This window comes from Bombina bombina, chromosome 10 (assembly GCF_027579735.1).
Source record: "Bombina bombina isolate aBomBom1 chromosome 10, aBomBom1.pri, whole genome shotgun sequence".
NCBI classification, from domain to species: Eukaryota; Metazoa; Chordata; class Amphibia; order Anura; family Bombinatoridae; genus Bombina; species Bombina bombina.
In genome coordinates this window covers 132,042,901-132,064,695 of record NC_069508.1, presented here as the reverse complement: position 1 = coordinate 132,064,695, position 21,795 = coordinate 132,042,901, and the positions used below count along the sequence as shown (strand labels likewise).

The 21,795-nt window shown below is 38.8% G+C and overlaps 1 protein-coding gene across 1 annotated transcript in view; it reads left to right on the top strand.

Annotated features, from left to right (window-relative positions):
• AK5 (adenylate kinase 5) overlaps window positions 1-13,566 on the top strand; it is an 809,863-nt gene extending 796,297 nt beyond the window's left edge. Inside the window, exon 16 of the mRNA XM_053693336.1 lies at window positions 13,380-13,566. Within this exon, the coding sequence (XP_053549311.1) occupies window positions 13,380-13,448 (69 nt within the window). The 3' untranslated portion in view covers window positions 13,449-13,566. The remainder of the gene's footprint in view (window positions 1-13,379) is intronic.
• Window positions 13,567-21,795: the final 8,229 nt, after the last annotated feature.

The following is a 21,795-nucleotide window of genomic DNA, read 5'->3' as shown; positions in this document are numbered from 1 at the left end:
GTAACAGTGGTAACCCCAGTAGGACCTTTGCTTATACAGTATGATTGGTTGGATGCCAAGTTAGGTCTTAGCATTCAGTGCTGCACAGTGCACACCTAAAACAGTACATGGCACTAGCTTGGCATGACACATGACCAGGCACGGTCTGGCATAGTTTCTAATTTTTTTATTTCTAAAAAATAAATATAAACAGAGAACTTTTGACTGTGACAGTATTAGGACTGACTGTGTGTGTTAGGACTGACATCAGCAGTCTAGCACGAACCCCAAAAAAAAAAAAATATATATTTTTTTAGGACTGTTGGGTCCCACAACAAAGACTGGACCCTGGGCAGCTGCCCCTTTTGCCCTGTGTTAAAGACGGCCCTGAACCTAATGTACATCATCATCAGCACTAGAATGCAGTCAAAGCTAGATTACAACATAGCAGCACGCATGACAAAAGGCATGAAAGCGATATTTGCGCTCCACTGTGTAATACCAAGGCACGCTAATGTGCGCTGGTATTACAAGTTAAACAGCAACGCAAATTACTGGGAAGCATTGTGCTCACAAGAGTCTGCTTCCATAGGCTCCAATGGGAGTCTCGTTCTGATGTTGTCAGAAACGACATCAGAGCCTAAGCGCAGTGAAGGGGGTAAGTAGTGCAGCAATGGCAGCAAATTTTTAAATATATATGTAAATGACTATATTAATATATATTTATGTGTTAATATGTGAATATACACACACACACACACACACATATATATATATATATATATATATATATATACACATATATATATATATGTATATATATATATATATATATATATATAAACATATATATTTACTGGGAATACTATAGACCCCAAAGTCAAGGCACTTTTCAGTGCCGTTTTGTTTTCTAACAACCCCCTTCCACCAACTTTAGATCCCAAAAACTACCTAGTGCAGTTGTTTATTTTAATAAATTCTACTTTTTTGTAATAAAAGAACTATAATGCCCTCTATTTCGAGGGCATTTGAGACACTTTTAGAAAATGAATCAAAGATCGTCTCTCTGTTTCATTTTCTGAGCGCTAATTGCTACCGCAAGCTTGGGGTAGCAATAACCAGCTACTATCGGGAACCAGCAAACGGGCAAATTTGCCTGTTTATGGGCACGTGATAATTTATCACTCCCCTTGTAATCTAGCCCTTAACCCCTTAACGACCGACGACGTATGCCATACGTCCTCAAAAAAAAAGCACTTAACGACCGAGGACGTATGGCATACGTCGTCGGTTAAACAGAGCACTGGAAGCGATCGAAATCGCTTCCAGCTGCTCTAACAGTATTGCAGGCTTGCCTTGAGGTCTAGGCATCCTGCAATACTGTTCCCGAGTGCCGGGACCGGATTGATCACTCCCCCACGAGTGATCACTTCCGGTTTCGCTCCACGTGGAGCCCGGCAGTGTTTCAGAGCATCGGAAGCGATCGGACACGCTTCCGATGCTCTGCTTGTGTGCTAAGTGCCTTGGTGGGTCGAGGCACTTAGTTAGTTATAAAATAAAAGTAAAAAATAATAATAATAAAAACGTATAAAATAAAAAAAAGCCCTAAATAGCCCCCCCTCCCCCTTCACTAGGCATCCAAGATGGCGATGCCCAGTGCATCATGGGGCCTCTGGGGGTGTCCCTAGCCTGCCTCATCATAGGGGCAAGCTAGGGTCACCCAATCTGAGCCTCCCACCCAAAAAAAAATAATAATAAAATACCCCATTTGTCTGATCATGTCAATATTTGTAAATATTGACACTGATCAGTGTGGATCTCCCTCCCTCTCCTCACTTGCGATTTTGTTGGAGAGAGAGAGAGATCTGTTTTTTTGCAGAGAGAGATTTAATTCTTTTATTTGTTAAAAAAATATAGAACCAAAGGCTCTTTTCAGAGCCATTAACCCCTAGCTTGCCAGTGATCACTATAAATCACTGGCATTAGCATAGCTGCCCTTTTTTTTGCTGTCTGTGCATTTTTTAGGGGTTAATTTTGTTGTAATTTTTTAAAAATCCAGAGGCTCTTTTCAGAACCATTTAGTTAATTTAAATTAATTTTCAGAGCCATTAACCCCTAGCTTGCCAGTGATCGCTATAAATCACTGGCAGTAGCATAGTTGTACTTTTTTGCTGTCTGTGCATTTTTTTAGGGGTTAATTTTGTTGTTGTAATTTTTTAAAAATCCAGAGGCTCTTTTCAGAACCATTTAGTTAATTTAATTTTCAGAGCCATTAACCCCTAGCTTGCCAGTGATCGCTATAAATCACTGGCAGTAGCATAGCAGTACTTTTTTGCTAGTTTATTTAGTTAATTAATTTAGTTAATTAATTTAATTTAAAAAAATTTGGTACATTTTTTCTGTGACAGATACAAAAATGTCACAGAAAAACATAATTTATGTAAGAACTTACCTGATAAATTCATTTCTTTCATATTAGCAAGAGTCCATGAGCTAGTGACGTATGGGATATACATTCCTACCAGGAGGGGCAAAGTTTCCCAAACCTCAAAATGCCTATAAATACACCCCTCACCACACCCACAATTCAGTTTAACGAATAGCCAAGAAGTGGGGTGATAAAAAAGTGCGAAAGCATATAAAATAAGGAATTGGAATAATTGTGCTTTATACAAAAATCATAACCACCACAAAAAAAGGGTGGGCCTCATGGACTCTTGCTAATATGAAAGAAATGAATTTATCAGGTAAGTTCTTACATAAATTATGTTTTCTTTCATGTAATTAGCAAGAGTCCATGAGCTAGTGACGTATGGGATAATGATTACCCAAGATGTGGATCTTTCCACGCAAGAGTCACTAGAGAGGGAGGGATAAAATAAAGACAGCCAATTCCTGCTGAAAATAATCCACACCCAAAATAAAGTTTAATGAAAAACATAAGCAGAAGATTCAAACTGAAACCGCTGCCTGAAGTACTTTTCTACCAAAAACTGCTTCAGAAGAAGAAAATACATCAAAATGGTAGAATTTAGTAAAAGTATGCAAAGAGGACCAAGTTGCTGCTTTGCAAATCTGATCAATCGAAGCTTCATTCCTAAACGCCCAGGAAGTAGAAACTGACCTAGTAGAATGAGATGTAATCCTTTGAGGCGGAGTTTTACCCGACTCAACATAGGCAAGATGAATTAAAGATTTCAACCAAGATGCCAAAGAAATGGCAGAAGCTTTCTGGCCTTTTCTAGAACCGGAAAAGATAACAAATAAACTAGAAGTCTTTCGGAAAGACTTAGTAGCTTCAACATAATATTTCAAAGCTCTAACAACATCCAAAGAATGTAACGATTTCTCCTTAGAATTCTTAGGATTAGGACATAATGAAGGAACCACAATTTCTCTACTAATGTTGTTGGAATTCACAACTTTAGGTAAAAATTCAAAAGAAGTTCGCAACACTGCCTTATCCTGATGAAAAATCAGAAAAGGAGACTCACAAGAAAGAGCAGATAATTCAGAAACTCTTCTGGCAGAAGAGATTGCCAAAAGGAACAAAACTTTCCAAGAAAGTAATTTAATGTCCAATGAATGCATAGGTTCAAACGGAGGAGCTTGAAGAGCCCCCAGAACCAAATTCAAACTCCAAGGAGGAGAAATTGACTTAATGACAGGTTTTATACGAAACAAAGCTTGTACAAAACAATGAATATCAGGAAGATTAGCAATCTTTCTGTGAAAAAGAACAGAAAGAGCAGAGATTGTCCTTTCAAAGAACTTGCGGATAAACCTTTATCTAAACCATCCTGAAGAAACTGTAAAATTCTTGGAATTCTAAAAGAATGCCAAGAAAAATGATGAGAAAGACACCAAGAAATATAAGTCTTCCAGACTCTATAATATATCTCTCTGGATACAGATTTACTAGCCTGTAACATAGTATTAATCACAGAGTCAGAGAAACCTCTTTGACTAAGAATCAAGCGTTCAATCTCCATACCTTTAAATTTAAGGATTTGAGATCCTGATGGAAAAAAGGACCTTGCGACAGAAGGTCTGGTCATAGCGGAAGAGTCTACGGATGGCAAGAGGCCATCCGGACAAGATCCGCATACCAAAACCTGTGAGGCCATGCCGGAGCTACCAGCAGAACAAACGAGCATTCCTTCAGAATCTTGGAGATTACTCTTGGAAGAAGAACTAGAGGCGGAAAGATATAAGCAGGATGATACTTCCAAGGAAGTGATAATGCATCCACTGCTTCCGCCTGAGGATCCCGGGATCTGGACAGATACCTGGGAAGTTTCTTGTTTAGATGAGACGCCATCAGATCTATTTCTGGAAGCTCCCACATTTGAACAATCTGAAGAAATACCTCTGGGTGAAGAGACCATTCGCCCGGATGCAACGTTTGGCGACTGAGATAATCCGCTTCCCAATTGTCTATACCTGGGATATGAACCGCAGAGATTAGACAGGAGCTGGATTCCACCCAAACCAGAATTCGAGATACTTCTTTCATAGCCAGAGGACTGTGAGTCCCTCCTTGATGATTGATGTATGCCACAGTTGTGACATTGTCTGTCTGAAAACAAATGAACGATTCTCTCTTCAGAAGAGGCCAAGACTGAAGAGCTCTGAAAATTGCACGGAGTTCCAAAATATTGATCGGTAATCTCACCTCCTGAGATTCCCAAACTCCTTGTGCCGTCAGAGATCCCCACACAGCTCCCCAACCTGTGAGACTTGCATCTGTTGAAATTACAGTCCAGGTCGGAAGCACAAAAGAAGCCCCCTGAATTAAACGATGGTGATCTGTCCACCACGTTAGAGAGTGTCGTACAATCGGTTTTAAAGATATTAATTGAGATATCTTTGTGTAATCCCTGCACCATTGATTCAGCATACAGAGCTGAAGAGGTCGTATGTGAAAACGAGCAAAGGGGATCGCGTCCGATGCAGCAGTCATAAGACCTAGAATTTCCATGCATAAGGCTACCGAAGGGAATGATTGTGACTGAAGGTTTCGACAAGCTGAAATCAATTTTAGACGTCTCTTGTCTGTTAAAGACAGAGTCATGGACACTGAATCTATCTGGAAACCCAGAAAGGTTACCCTTGTCTGAGGAATCAATGAACTTTTTGGTGAATTGATCCTCCAACCATGATCTTGAAGAAACAACACAAGTCGATTCGTATGAGATTCTGCTAAATGTAAAAACTGAGCAAGTACCAAGATATCGTCCAAATAAGGAAATACCACAATACCCTGTTCTCTGATTACAGACAGAAGGGCACCGAGAACCTTTGTAAAAATTCTTGGAGCTGTAGCTAGGCCAAACGGCAGAGCCACAAACTGGTAATGCTTGTCCAGAAAAGAGAATCTCAGGAACTGATAATGATCTGGATGAATCGGAATATGCAGATAAGCATCCTGTAAATCTATTGTGGACATATAATGCCCTTGCTGAACAAAAGGCAAGATAGTCCTTACAGTTACCATTTTGAACGTTGGTATCCTTACATAACGATTCAATATTTTTAGATCCAGAACTGGTCTGAAGGAATTCTCCTTCTTTGGTACAATGAAGAGATTTGAATAAAACCCCATCCCCTGTTCCAGAACTGGAACTGGCATAATTACTCCAGCCAACTCTAGATCTGAAACACAATTCAGAAATGCTTGAGCTTTCACTGGATTTACTGGGACACGGGAAAGAAAAAATCTCTTTGCAGGAGGTCTCATCTTGAAACCAATTCTGTACCCTTCTGAAACAATGTTCTGAATCCAAAGATTGTGAACAGAATTGATCCAAATTTCTTTGAAAAAACGTAACCTGCCCCCTACCAGCTGAGCTGGAATGAGGGCCGCACCTTCATGTGGACTTAGAAGCAGGCTTTGCCTTTCTAGAAGGCTTGGATTTATTCCAGACTGGAGATGGTTTCCAAACTGAAACTGCTCCTGAGGATGAAGGATCAGGCTTTTGTTCCTTGTTGAAACGAAAGGAACGAAAACGATTATTAGCCCTGTTTTTACCCTTAGATTTTTTATCCTGTGGTAAAAAAGTTCCTTTCCCACCAGTAACAGTTGAGATAATAGAATCCAACTGAGAACCAAATAATTTGTTACCCTGGAAAGAAATGGAAAGTAGAGTTGATTTAGAAGCCATATCAGCATTCCAAGTTTTAAGCCATAAAGCTCTTCTAGCTAAAATAGCTAGAGACATAAACCTGACATCAACGCTGATAATATCAAAAATGGCATCACAGATAAAATTATTAGCATGCTGAAGAAGAAGAATAATATTATGAGAATCATGATCTGTTACTTGTTGCGCTAAAGTCTCCAACCAAAAAGTTGAAGCTGCAGCAACATCAGCCAATGATATAGCAGGTCTAAGAAGATTACCTGAACACAGATAAGCTTTTCTTAGAAAGGATTCAATTTTCCTATCTAAAGGATCCTTCTAAGTACCATCTGACGTAGGAATAGTAGTACGTTTAGCAAGGGTAGAAATAGCCCCATCAACTTTAGGGATTTTGTCCCAAAATTCTAATCTGTCAGACGGCACAGGATATAATTGCTTAAAACGTTTAGAAGGAGTAAATGAATTACCCAATTTATCCCATTCTCTGGAAATTACTTCAGAAATAGCATTAGGAACAGGAAAAACTTCTGGAATAACCACAGGAGATTTAAATACCTTATCTAAACGTTTAGAATTAGTATCAAGAGGACCAGACTCCTCTATTTCTAAAGCAATTAGTACTTCTTTAAGTAAAGAACGAATAAATTCCATTTTAAATAAATATGAAGATTTATCAGCATCAATCTCTGAGACAGAATCCTCTGAACCAGAAGAGTCATCAGAATCAGAATGATGATGTTCATTTAAAAATTCATCTGTAGAGAGAGAAGTTTTAAAAGATTTTTTATGTTTACTAGAAGGAGAAATAACAGACATAGCCTTCTTGATGGATTCAGAAACAAAATCTCTTATGTTATCAGGAACATTCTGCACCTTAGATGTTGAAGGAACTGCAACAGGCAATGGTACATTACTAAAGGAAATATTATCAGCTTTAACAAGTTTGTCATGACAATTAATACAAACAACAGCCGGAGGAATAGCTACCAAAAGTTTACAGCAGATACACTTAGCTTTGGTAGTTCCAGCACTAGACAGCGATTTTCCTGAAGTATCTTCTGACTCAGATGCAACGTGAGACATCTTGCAATATGTAAGAGAAAAAACAACATATAAAGCAAAATTGATCAAATTCCTTAAATGACAGTTTCAGGAATGGGAAAAAATGCCAATAAACAAGCTTCTAGTAACCAGAAGCAAAGAAAAAATGAGACTGAAATAATGTGGAGACAAAAGCGACGCCCATATTTTTTAGCGCCAAATAAGACGCCCACATTATTTGGCGCCTAAATGCTTTTTGGCGCCAAAAATGACGCCACATCCGGAACGCCGACATTTTTGGCGCAAAAGGACGTCAAAAATGACGCAACTTCCGGCGACACGTATGACGCCGGAAACAGAAAAGATTTTTTGCGCCAAAAAAGTCCGCGCCAAGAATGACGCAATAAAATGAAGCATTTTCAGCCCCCGCGAGCCTAACAGCCCACAGGGAAAAAAGAGTCAAATTTTAAGGTAAGAAAAAAGATCGATTCAAATGCATTTATCCCAAATATGAAACTGACTGTCTGAAAATAAGGAATGTTGAACATCCTGAGTCAAGGCAAATAAATGTTTGAATACATATATTTAGAACTTTATAAATAAAGTGCCCAACCATAGCTTAGAGTGTCACAGAAAATAAGATTTACTTACCCCAGGACACTCATCTACATGTTTGTAGAAAGCCAAACCAGTACTGAAACGAAAATCAGCAGAGGTAATGGTATATAAATAAGAGTATATCGTCGATCTGAAAAGGGAGGTAAGAGATGAATCTCTACGACCGATAACAGAGAACCTATGAAATAGACCCCGTAGAAGGAGATCACTGCATTCAAATAGGCAATACTCTCCTCACATCCCTCTGACATTCACTGCACGCTGAGAGGAAAACCGGGCTCCAACTTGCTGCGGAGCGCATATCAACGTAGAATCTAGCACAAACTTACTTCACCACCTCCATAGGAGGCAAAGTTTGTAAAACTGAATTGTGGGTGTGGTGAGGGGTGTATTTATAGGCATTTTGAGGTTTGGGAAACTTTGCCCCTCCTGGTAGGAATGTATATCCCATACGTCACTAGCTCATGGACTCTTGCTAATTACATGAAAGAAATATATAGTGCTGAGGAGGCGTATGCCATCCTTGCGTCAGAGTCAGATGCCTCTATGTCTGACTCAGACCCCAATTTTGACCCTGCCATATGCTCAGATACATCACTAGATGCAGTCTCAACTGATAGTGATGTATCTGTGGCTGCTAGACCCCCTACCAACCCCCCTGCTAGCCCCCCTGCCAGAAGGAGGCGTGTTGCTGCCATTGCTGTTGAAGAGTGGGTAACACCTCATCTCCAGAGGCCAGATATCCCACCCTTCACAGCAAATGCTGGCATAAGTATAGATGTGGCAGGTTTTAGCCCCCAGCAGTTTCTGAAAGTGTTTCTGGGCGATGATGTATTGGGGAACATTGTCGCCCAAACTAATTTATATGCCCATCAGTTCCGTGCTGCAAAGCCTGGAACATATTTGGCAAAGCAGCAATGGGCCCCCATCAATGTGCCAGAATTCAAAAAATTCTAGGCATTGACCATGCTGATGGGCATCATAAAGAAACCCTCCATTCGCTCCTACTGGAGTACAAGCCCCATCTGCTCTACCCCCATTTTCTCCCAGATTATGTCGAGGAAGAGGTATGAAATGATTCTGCATTTCATGCACTTCAGCGACAACAGCCTGTGTCCCCCTAGGGAGCATCCCCAATTTGACAGGCTGTATAAAATCCGCCCCCTGATAACCCACTTTTCTGCCAGGTTTGCAGAGGCTTATACACCTGGAAGGAATATATGCGTTGATGAATCCCTAATGAAGTATAAGGGAAGGCTGGGATTCAAGCAGTTTATTCCTTCCAAGCGCTCCAGATATGGGGTAAAGGTGTATAAGCTCTGTGACAGCGAGAATGGGTATACTCAGGCCTTCCGGGTGTATGAGGGACAGGATAGCCAACTTGACCCTCCAGGTTGCCCAGAACATATGGGAACCACTGGCAAGATTGTCTGGGACCTGATATTACCCCTAATGAACAAAGGGTATCACTTGTACTTAGACAATTTTTATACAAGTGTCCTTTTGTTCAAGCTACTGTATTGCTTTGATACAGTAGCTTGCGGTACAATTAAAAAGAACCGCGCAGGTTTCCCAGGACAGCTTGTACGCACCCGGCTACGAAGGGGGGAGACCTCAGCTCTGCGCCAAGAGGAGCTGTTGGCACTTAAAGTGAAGGTTAAGTTTCAGCATATGAAATACAGGAATGCATTCTTTAATATTACCCTAATCTAATCGCTAACTTTTTTTTCTTCTTTTTTTTCACAATTTTCTTATTTTTACATTGTTATCTCCCTACCTATGCGATCTCTAACTCCTCCCACACACCAGTTCCGGCTTTTCTTGTGTTTGACATAGAGAGCGGTCCCACCCGCTTTCTACGTCTTCCTAAAGCGCGTTCACGAGGCTCAGTGAAACAGCGCATGCGCCAATTGCCGATTTTACAGTGTTCTGCGCAAGCGAGAATGGGCAAGTTCTATGATGGATTCCTGAATATTTGGAATACGCATGCGCGAATCGTGAACGCTCACGGAAGCCAACAATAGCGCATGCGCACATGGTCAAATATGCGGATGACGTGCACTGACGGCCACCTAATACAAATTAAGGGTTGCATTTGTGTACAATCGCAAATGGAACGATAATGATGATAACTCGGTTTGTAATTAGATTTAGAAAGAATCATGAATGAAAGTGATATTGATTTTGTGAAACCAATGAAATCCTGGATAGGCATAAATGTAAGTTTACCTTCACTTTAAGTACAGAGACAAGAAAGATGTATACCTTCTTACCACCATCCACACAGAGAGGACGGTGGCAGTTTCTGTACGTGGCAGAGCTGAGATCATAAGGAAGCCAGTGTGCATCAAGTCTTATAACCGGCATATGGGTGGGGTTGATCTGGCTGATCAGCTGCTGCAGCCCTACCTAATTATGCGGAAGACAAGGGCCTGGTACAAAAAGGTTGCAATTTACCTAATGCAGATTGCAACCCACAACGCTTTTTTGTTGTTCAAAAAAGCAAACCCCAGAGTTAAAAATACTTTTTTTACAGTTTCAGCTCCAGATTATTACGGGGATTTTGTATCATGATGCACCTGCTCCCCGGGCGGTGATGGGAGAGAGCAGAGTTGGGGCTACCCATTTTATTTTTAAAATCCCCCCTACTGCCGCAAAGCAGAAACCACAAAAAAATGCAGAGTCTGTACCAAGAGGGGGAAGAGAAGGGACACCATATATCACTGTCCTGATTGCCCTGGACAGCCTGCACTCTGCATTGGGGACTGCTTCAAGCGGTACCATACAATGGTCAATTTTTAAAAAAATAAATACATTTGCTGTTATATATATATATATATATTTTTTTTTTTTTGGTTATGTTTACAGTTAGATGTTTTTTTGTTTTTTTTACTTTACTGTGCCAGATTTTTACATTTCACTACTCTATTTTTTTCTAAAATTGGGCCTGTTTTTTTTTTAACCAAAACCCCTATCAAACCTATGCATGGGGGACATAGGTGTTCTCAGGGTGCCTTGCAGAAAACAACCTGAAGTATGTTTTTGTAATAACTTACAACAGTCTCTCCTAAATCATAGTCAAAAAGCAATGTGTCTGTAAAAATGAAAATTGAAAAATTACCACCATACACTTTCTCCAATTTTTTGGGCTAAAACGGTTGCTTCAAAGGCATCAAAGCACACCATATACAATACCTTGGGGTGTCAACATTTAAAAAATATACACTTTGAATGCAATAAATAAAAGTGGGGTATGCGATAGGCCCCAAACTAAAGATAGGCCTATCAGAAGAAATACTCTCATTTTTAATAACTAAAATCACAAGTCATAAAATTGTAACATAACCTTCCCAAAATCCTGGCAAACCTATGCATGGGGGGCATAGGTGTACTCAGGGTGCCTTGCAGAAAACAACCTGAAGTATTCTTTTGCAATAACTTACAACAATCTCTCCTAAATCATAGTCAAAAAGCAATGTGTCTGTAAAAATGAAAATTGAAAAATTAGCACCATACACTTTCTCCAATTTTTTGGGCTAAAACGGTTGCTTCAAAGGCATCAAAGCACACCATATACAATACCTTGGGGTGTCAACATTTAAAAAATATACACTTTGAATGCAATAAATAAAAGTGGGGTATGCGATAGGCCCCAAACTAAAGATAGGCCTATCAGAAGAAATACTCTCATTTTTAATAACTAAAATCATGTAACATAACCTTCCCAAAATCCTGGCAAACCTATGCATGGGGGGCATAGGTGTACTCAGGGTGCCTTGCAGAAAACAACCTGAAGTATTCTTTTGCAATAACTTACAACAGTCTCTCCTAAATCATAGTAAAAAAGCAATGTGTCTGTAACAATGAAAATTGAAGAATTACCACCATATACTTTCTCCAATTTTTTGGGCTAAAACGGTTGCATCAAAGTCATCAAACCACTCCATGTATAATACCTTGGGGTGTCAACTTTTTAAATATAATCACATTTATGGAAAACAAATAAATTGGGGTATATTAAAAGACCCCCAAAAAAGACGATAGGCAAAGAAAATATGTTAAATGTGAAAAAAAATCACAAACACATGTCAGACATTTGGCATTGCACCGCCCAAACAAGCCACCAAACCTATGCATAGGTGGTATCACTGAACGCAGGAGATGTTGGTGACCACATATTGAGGTGTTTTTTAGCAGTAACACATAACAGGAACTGAAAATCCATGCCTAAAGTACAATGTGTGTGAAAAATAACACAAAAAAATGACTACCCAAAAGTTTGACAAAGACTGGTGGTTAAATAAGTTCATGGAAAGTGTTAAAATACCAGCATTTGAAATACCCTAGGGTGTCTACTTTTCAAAAATATATGGTTTTATGGGGGTAAATTCCATTGGCCAGCTTCAGAAATGTCCCAAATAGGACATGGGTGCATGATGACCGATGTGAAAATTCCAAGTTGAAAAACTGGAATGCGCTTCCTAAAATTAAGGCCTTTTGGACCCCAGAGAACCCGACACACCTATACATGGGTGGTATCACTGTACTCAGGAGATGTTGTTGAACACATATTGAGGTGTTTTTTAGCAGTAACACATAACAGGAACTGAAAATCCATGCCTAAAGTACAATGTGTGTGAAAAATAACACAAAAAAATGACTACCCAAAAGTTTGACAAAGACTGGTGGTTAAATAAGTTCATGGAAAGTGTGAAAATACCAGCATTTCAAATACCCTATTGGGTCTACTTCTCAAAAATATATGGTTTTATGGGGGTAAATTTCATTGGCCGGCTTCAGAAATGTCCCAAATAGGACATGGGTGCATGATGACCGATGTGAAAATTCCAAGTTGAAAAACTGGAATGCGCTTCCTAAAAATAAGGCCTTCTAGCCCCCAGAGAACCCAACACACCTATACATGGGTGGTATCACTGTACTCAGGAGATGTTGTTGAACACATATTGAGGTGTTTTTTGGCAGTAACACATAACAGGAACTGAGAATCCATGACAGATATTGGTGTTACAATGTAACTATCGCCAATTTTGAAAAAACATGGTTTTGAAATAGCAAAGTGCTACTTGTACTTATTGCCCTATAACTTGCAAAAAAAACAAAGAACATGTAAACATTGGGTATTTATAAACTCAGGACAAAATTTAGAAACTGTTTAGCATTGGTATTTTATGGTGGTTGTAGATGTGTAAGAGATTTTGGGGCTCAAAGTTAGAAAAAGTGCATTTTTTTTCATTTTTTCCTCATATTTTAAATATTTTTTATAGTAAATTATAAGATATGATGAAAATAATCATATCTTTAGAAAGTCCATTTAATGGCGAGAAAAACAGTATATAATATGTGTGGGTACAGTAAATGAGTAAGAGGAAAATTACAGTTAAATACAAACATCGCAGAAATGCAAAAATAGCCTTGGTCCCAGATGGTCAACAAATTGAAAAGTGGTCTGGTCACTAAGGGGTTAATGTTTACTGTCCCTTTAATGTATTTACAAAATATTCAGTACAGTATATAGTAGAAAATAGAAATTATTTACATGGTATTTGATACTTAATTAGTTTTTTTCCTCTTTTCTAGGTAAAAGCAGAGAGATCCATAGAGGAGGTTTTTCTACAAGTCTGCACATCGGTTGACTCTGTTTTCTAAACAGGATGGAATGCATCTGTTTTGGCATGTAAATAGTGTAAATATTCTTATTTCACCAATACACTCGCAGGGCCACCCTGCCGGAAATAATCCATTAAACAATTGGATGATATCTCAACTCTAACAAATGATTTGTAATTATTTGACATGTGTATGTTATAAACTTTCAGAAATGCATTTCTCACCAAAATGAGTAAAACAAAAATGTCATTGTACTATTAATCTATGCGTAAATAGTAAAACATGCTTGATAAATATATGTATAATGGCATCACTAGTAGGACACCAACTAAAACATACTTTCCAGGTGTGTTCAAGGATCCCCCCCTTTACCTTTTGTACATTTCTCACCTTTCAGGGTTTACGTTTTAATATATACCATAGCCTTGATCTATTAGGAGAGAAGGGAAATAATAGTGTTGTGTCTCCAAACTATTTTAAAAAGGAATTGTATGCACCAGTAACACATAGGACTCCAATAATATAATACAATTTATAACCATAGTATTGAGGTTATTCCCCACCTCCCTCTATGTATTAATGCTGCCAAATTAAAATCCAGCGCTGACCGGTTTGTGCAGCAACTCTCCTTCAAATACCTGCAGTGTAACCTAAGTTCCAATATGACAGTTTCCATGATTAGAGGGAAGTGCATGAACTCTATTTAGTTTTCAGTGTCCCTTTAAAAGGGACAGTCAAGTCCAAATTTTTTTTTCATGATTTAAATAGGGAATGAAATTTTAAACAACTTTCCAATTTACTTTTATCACCAATTTTGCTTTGTTCTCATGGTATTCTTAGTTGAAAGCTAATTCTAGGAGGTTCATATGCTAATTTCTTAGACCTTGAAGACTGCCTCTAATCTGAATGTATTTGGCCACTAGAGGGCATTAGTTCATGTGTTTCATATAGATAACATTGAGCTCATGCACGTGAAGTTACCCTGGAGTGAGCACTGATTGGCTAAAATACAAGTCTGTCAAAAGAACTGAAATAAGGGGACAGTCTGCAGAGGCTTAGATACAAGGTAATCACAGAGATAAAAAAGTGTATTTCTATAACGGTGTTGGTTATGCAAAACTGGGGAATGGGTAATAAAGGGATTATCTTTCTTTTTAAACAACAACAATTGGTGTTGACTGTCCCTTTAAGTATCTTTAAAACAGTCATAAACGGAAACATCACTGTCTATTGACTAGGTGATCACTTTTTGGCAAATAGACAAGACAATGTAGACAATCTAATGTTTTATAGAAAGCAGATAAAATGTCCCTTTAAACAGAAAAGTAATGATTATAAAATTACTGTCGAAACTGTTGCAATCCCAGACTTTGTTATGCATCTCCTTCAATTCTGCACAGGTAAAATGTTGAGTCTTAGAATCTAACAAACATGTAGATGAACTGAGCAAGCAGAATTGACACATTAGCATAGTTTTAATTGCTGTTATAAACTGTGTAAACAGTAAATAAGCATCCCCATTAAATTCTATGGAGGTGTATAATGTTACCACCAGTTTACACCAGCAACTAGGCCACTGTATTAGTAACTCAGAAAAGTATTGTACTCAGACGTGGTACAGAACGGGCAAACTCCTATCCTATCCAAACTCTCATAGTCCCAGTCTACTGTAGGTATGCACTTCTGTTCTATTCAAGTATTTTGTAAAAATAAAAGTGTGTGTGTGTGTGTGTGTGTGTGGGTGGTGGTGGTGGTGGTGGTGGGGAGGGGGGTTATAATAGAGCATAAACTGTGCAACCACTAAGCACAGTGTTGGTCTATTGCATACTGAATTATTGCACTCCAACAAAGGCAGCCTGAAAGCCAAATTGTTACTCACACTTTCCTATGCATCTGACCTGAAGGTGCTGGATATCACACACTGGGAAATCAAAGCCTCTCAGTTATCTTACAACCAGCAAACTTCTCCTGACTCCACAAAGTTCTGGATAGTCTTGTGCAGCAGGACTTTCATACAGGATAGTGTAATGTAAAAGTAATTCCTTCTTACCTGATGAGAATCCATAGCTTCATAACGTGGGATATATCCCAGCCTATAAGGAGGAGGTCAAGAACCCTGAGAGAGTTTTAGTCCCTGCCACTTCCTCTCTCTCTCTTGTTTGTTCTTGACCTTCAAGGAGAGAGGTTGAAGATTTCAGAGGTGCTCTACTATCAAGAGCTTCTTATTTTTTCCATATGATTTGTGGGCTCAGAAAAGATTTGGGACCCAGTACCCTTAGGTAACTTCACTCCCAGAAGATTTAAGAACACTCTGAGTGAAACAGGGCTAATGATTACCTCTGTTATGTGCTTTCCACTGCCCTTGTGGGTAATCTAAAAGCGATGACTGCCCTCAGGTATCACAGAGACCTTGTCTCTTAGCGTTGACTTGAGGGGTTACAGGTTTATCCGCAGTGTCCTCTGCAGTATATTTACTTTCACTGGATAAAGATAAAGCTCCTGGAGGGAGTGAAACGCGTAGAAGTTAAAGACTGCATACTTGACTCCACTATTCTTTGAGCCAATTGAACCAACCCGGGTTGACTGTCACCAAAGGACATTAAAGAGAAGCATCATCGGAACCTGCATGCTAACAGCACTAAGTGCAGGTGAATCTATCTTCAACAGATACATCTCCGCTGATCGGTACCTAACAAGTACTAAGTATCAGATACAAGAAGAAATTTGTATACCTAGTATCGGATGCAAGAAGGTATTTTGTATACTAACAATTCTTTAAGCAGTGATTGGCAGACGCAAGTCAAGCCCCCACACATCGGGTGTGACGTCAGACGCCAACAACACGAGGACGCTGCCAGAAGAACCGAGCCGCAGGATGCACAGGATACCCTGCTGTTGCTCACACATACGATAAGGTACAATCTGTATGAGAGTTGCAAACTGCAATCTTAAGCTATCAGCAGCATATGACTATTGGACATTTCTCTTGGTTCATACATATGGACATGATAATTATCTTTGATAGTTCGCTGTGAAACAAATACAAAGGATTGACCTAATCCGACATAGAGACATAACTCTATATAATTTTCCTTCTTATGCACAGCTCTATTTTAAGCTCCATTTTTTTGCACAAGTTTTTATCAAGCCGGTATGTGAATTTCATTTTAAATAGATGTCTATGTGTAATTTTATGAACTCTGAATAACTCACGAGAAATCTTGGCAAATTGCTTAGTCACACCCCAATAGATATTTTCCTTGTGACTAATAAAATAAGCAGTAAACTAATATTTCTCATGAAGTACTAATCAGTACCACTTTTATTTTCATGTTTATTTTTTATTATTTTTTTTATTATTTTTTCTGATCGAATTGTACTAGAGACGTCTCTAAAAATCTTTTTAATCATATTGTAACCAAATAAATCACTTGTTTTTTAGAAGCTTTTCTGATCTGATTTTATTAACACTTAAAACATTTATCACGGATATTTATCATAGATAATAATTTCACACAAGTATCTTCAGCTATTAGCGCCCTTTTTCCATCTAAACCATTTTAATCCAATATCCCTGTGTTAAAACATTAATCTTTTAATGTTATTTTAAATTATATACTTTTACATTACACAATCCTGTTGTACCTGACTATCCAGAAGATTGTGGAGTCAGGAGAAGTTTGCTGGTCGTAAGATGAGAGGCTTTGATAGCTCAGAGTGTGTTATCCAGCAGATTCAGATCAGGTGCATATAAAAGTGTGATTGTTAATAAGGCTTATACATCTGGTTTCCATATTGTTTGCCACAAGTATGCGCTATGGTGTCGCTCTCTTCCTTTTCTATAATTTAGTTTAGTATAATAAGTATGTATCACATATTAATTAAAAAGTTTATCCTATATATTTAAAATGATTAGTTCTATTAATAAGAGCTATTAAGGAAATAAAGTACATATAAAACATTATTTTAATGTTACATTACTAGTGATAATATATTTTATGAATGCATTGCGAGATATATATATATATATATACACATACACACACACACACACACATATATATATATATATATATATATATATATATATATATATATATATATATATATATAATTATTTAGTAGTGACAATATCCAGAATCAATTTTGGTTAATAATAACCAATGTATATTTATGTTGTGCTATACTAAATTAAGTCACATTTCTTGTATGGTACAATTTCTTGTAGTGGAAATCTCAAGCTGTGTGTATATAAATATTGGGCTAAAAGTGGCTGCTTCTCAGTGGTGACTCTCCACAGAACAAGCTATACAAGCTGTTGTTTATTCCTGGTAGAGTGCATCTCTTTCTGTATGTATTTGGAACCTGGGAATGTCTCCCGAAGGGTGATAAGGAAGACCAGATGCATTGAAACATTTAAACATGTGTAGCATAAATATGATGAGGGTAATACCTCAGTCTGCTTACAATAAACACATTTAATAAAGTAAATTTAGGGACAGAAACAAAAGGCTCCATAAAATCAGAAAACTACAAAGTAGTAAGGTGCATATAATATAAAACATATAGTTATATACTACAAAAAGAGCTCTTGAAGAAAGGGAAATGATCCCCTCCAAAAGCTGCTCTTTAAAAAACTTACTAGGCCAAAGCACGCTAATCCAACATGCAGGATAAGGCACTATGACACAGATGCATTACACACGACCTACAGATACCGTACCTAAGTAAAGAGGAAGAATGGCCTGTGCATGAAAAGCTGATAAGCAATCTCTCGAGACGCCTATCCCGATGTGCATAGACTCGAAAGCTGACACACAAAAAAAAGATATTTCAAACTTACAGAAAACCACGCACTAGAAAATATACTTAGATTTTTGTTTTTTTAAAGGGGAATAAATATATATATATATAAAAATATATATATATATATATATATATATATATATATATATATATATATATATATATATATATATATATATATATACAGTATAGGGACAGATTTATTTTGTATTATTAGAGACTGACATCAAATAAGATGCCAGTTCAGAATGGCTGCAGAAAGCTCCTTTAGAGTAACTGCACCTTCTATGCCACCAGCTTAAGACCTTCATCTGAAGAGACGTTTTGATTCTCTGAGAAATATTTAGGGTATAATGGTTCCATTTGACAAGAAGCTAACTTCTAATAGTTTGATTGAAACTGTGTCAGTGGTTGCCATCAAACCCACAATGATGCAGGTTCCTTGTGCAAATAATCATGGAAATTACTCTGGCCAAACTTGTGTCCACAATAATTCCCATTCACTGCTTCCACTAACATCAAAACTCCTTGAGAAACTAGTTTACAATCGCCTAACCCACTTCCTGTCCGCCAACTCCTTGCTTGACCCACTGCAATCCGGATTCCGCCCAAAACACTCAACTAAGACTGCCCTTACCAAGGTCACAAACGATCTTCTCTCTGCTAAAAATATTGGCCACTACTCTATACTCATCTTACTTGACCTCTCAGCTGCCATCGACACAGTTGACCACCCCCTCCTCCTACAGACCCTTAGCTCTTTTGGCCTCTGTGACACTGCTCTTTCCTGGATTCACTCCTATCTTTCTCACAGGTCTTTTTCTGTCATTTGCCGGCGACTCCTCCTCTCCTATGCCTCTGTCTGTTGGAGTACCTCAAGGATCTGTTCTGGGTCCTCTACTCTTCTCCATCTATACTTCTTTGCTGGGTAAAGTTATGGCTTCAAATATCACCTCTATGCTGATGACACCCAGATCTACCTCTCCACCCCTGCTCTCTCTCCCTCTGTCCTCTCTCATGTCAGCAACTGCTTATCTGGTATTTCTTCCTGGATGGCCTCTCACCACCTAAAGATTAACATGTCCAAAACTAAGCTCCTTCTTATCCCCCCCCCTCAAGCTCTACACCGACTTCTCTATCCCTGTTGACGGCATCACCATTTCCCCATCGCCCCAAGTCCGCTGCCTCGGAGTCACACTTGACTCAAACCTATCCTTCATCCCCCATATCCAATCACTTTCTACATCTTGCCGCAAACATCTACACAATATTTCCAAAATTCGCCCTTTTCTGAGCGCTGACACCACAAAGCAAATAATCCACTCCCTTGTTATCTCCCGACTTGACTACTGCAATAACCTACTCGCTGGCCTTCCTCTTTCCCGCCTCTCCCCCCTTCAATCCATCCTAAATGCCTCTGCCTGGCTGATCCACCTTTCCCGTCGATCTGTATCTGCTGCACCTCTCTGTGAGTCCCTTTATTGGCTTCCCATTCACAGCAGAATTAAATTCAAAATTCTAACCCTTACATACAAAACTCTCACCAACTCCGCTCCCCTCTACCTATCCTCTCTAATACACAAGTATACTCCAGCCCGTCCACTAAGATCCAACAATGACCTGCTCCTTGCATCCGCAACTATCACCTCCTCTCATGCTAGACTGCAGGACTTCTGTCGTGCAGCACCTACCCTCTGGAACACTCTCCCTCGTGCTGTCAGGCTTTGCCCTAATCTTTCTTCCTTTAAATGCTCCCTGAAGACTTTTCTGTTCAGGGAAGCCTACCACCCAACTCAATAATAAATTAATTTCACTTAAACATTTCCCTCATCTAACTCTATTAACATCCTTCTCAATCGTGCAGTCCTCACCTCCTGTTTCTCAACCTCCTACCCTTCTAGATTGTAAGTTCCCACGGGAAATAGAGCCCTCAATCCCTCTTGTATGTGTTTGTAAATTTTGTCCTGTATCTTACAAGTCTTGTATTGTTTTATCTAAGTGAATTGTATCCATGGACAGCGCTAAGGAATATGTTGGCGCTTAATAAATAAAGTATAATAAATAATAATGTAATGAACCTGGTTTCATGGCAACAGAAACCTATTGAAGTACCTGATCTACCTTCTAACAGTCTGAAGTACCTGAATCACCTAGAACATGCAGTAAGCTGCTCGCTCTGACTTTTACAAGGATTTCACATAGTTAGAGGGACAGTCAACATCAGAATTTGTGTTGTTTAAAAAGATAATCTCTTTTTTAAAGGGACAGTCAACATCAGAATTTGTGTTGTTTAAAAAGATAGATAATCTCTTTTTTAAAGGGACACTCAACACCAGAATTTTTGTTGTTTTAAATGAAAGATAATCCCTTAATTACCAATTCACCAGTTTTGTATAACCAACACAGATATAATTATACACGTTTTAACTCTGTTTTTACCTTGTATCTAAGCCTCAGCAGACTGCCCCCTTATTTCAATTCTTTTAACAGACTTGCATTTAGCCAATCAGAGCTGTCTCCATGGTAAATTCACATGCATGAGCTCAATGTTATCCATATGAAACGTGAACTAATGCCCTCTATTGGTGAAAAACTATCAAAATGCATTTAGATTAGAGGCGGCCTTTAAGGTCTAAGAGATTAGCATATGAACCTCCTAGGTTTGGCTCTCAACTAAGAACACCAAGAGAACAAAGCAACATTGGTGATAAAAGTAAAATGGAAAATTGTTATAAATTACATGCCCTATTTGAAACATGAAAGTTTTTTTTTGGACTCAACTGTCCCTTTAAAGATATCCACATGATTAACCCTTTGAGTGCTAAGCACTTTCCCACCTGGGTGCTAAGGTTTTCTTAAAGGGTTTTTTATTTAATATTTTAAAAAATATATATTTTTTTACTTTTTTATTTCAGATCCCCAAGACTTACACTGTTGTAAAGGTTAGGCGATTACCTTTCCAACGGTGGGTCTTGGGGGTCTGTAGCTGCTTAGATGCCTGAGATACAGGCTTCTAAGCAGCATGCCCCGTTCTATATTTAACATTGTTAATGTTAAATAAAGTTGCGCGGTGACGTCATCACGTTTATTGCGCGTGACGTCACCACACAAAACGGAAGCCCCGGCGATGCCTTTCATTATGCAGCACCGATCGCCGGGGTAGGAGCGGGTGGGAGCCCCCAGATCTCAAGTTGGGAGAGTGCTAGTGACGGCACTGAGCTGTCATTAGCACCAGAGTGGGAAACTCTGTGACAGCTCAGAGCCGTCATTAGCACTCAAGGGGTTAAGGGGTGATCCCCCAAAACATTGTGGGCTTTTTGTGCCAATAAATCTATGTGATTATTTATGCAGCTGCTGCCTCCCTTGGTTCTTTACTAGTTTTGGGATTGCAGTATCCTGGGTAGCGTGCAGTTTGGTGAATGAGTGCTGGACTCCTTTGACATTTGTATATAATTCCTTTATTACCCATTTCCCAGTTTTGTATAACCAACAGAGTTATAATAATACACATTTCACCTCTGTAAATACCTCATATCTATGCCTCTACAGTTCGTTTGACAGACTTGCATTTTAGCCAATC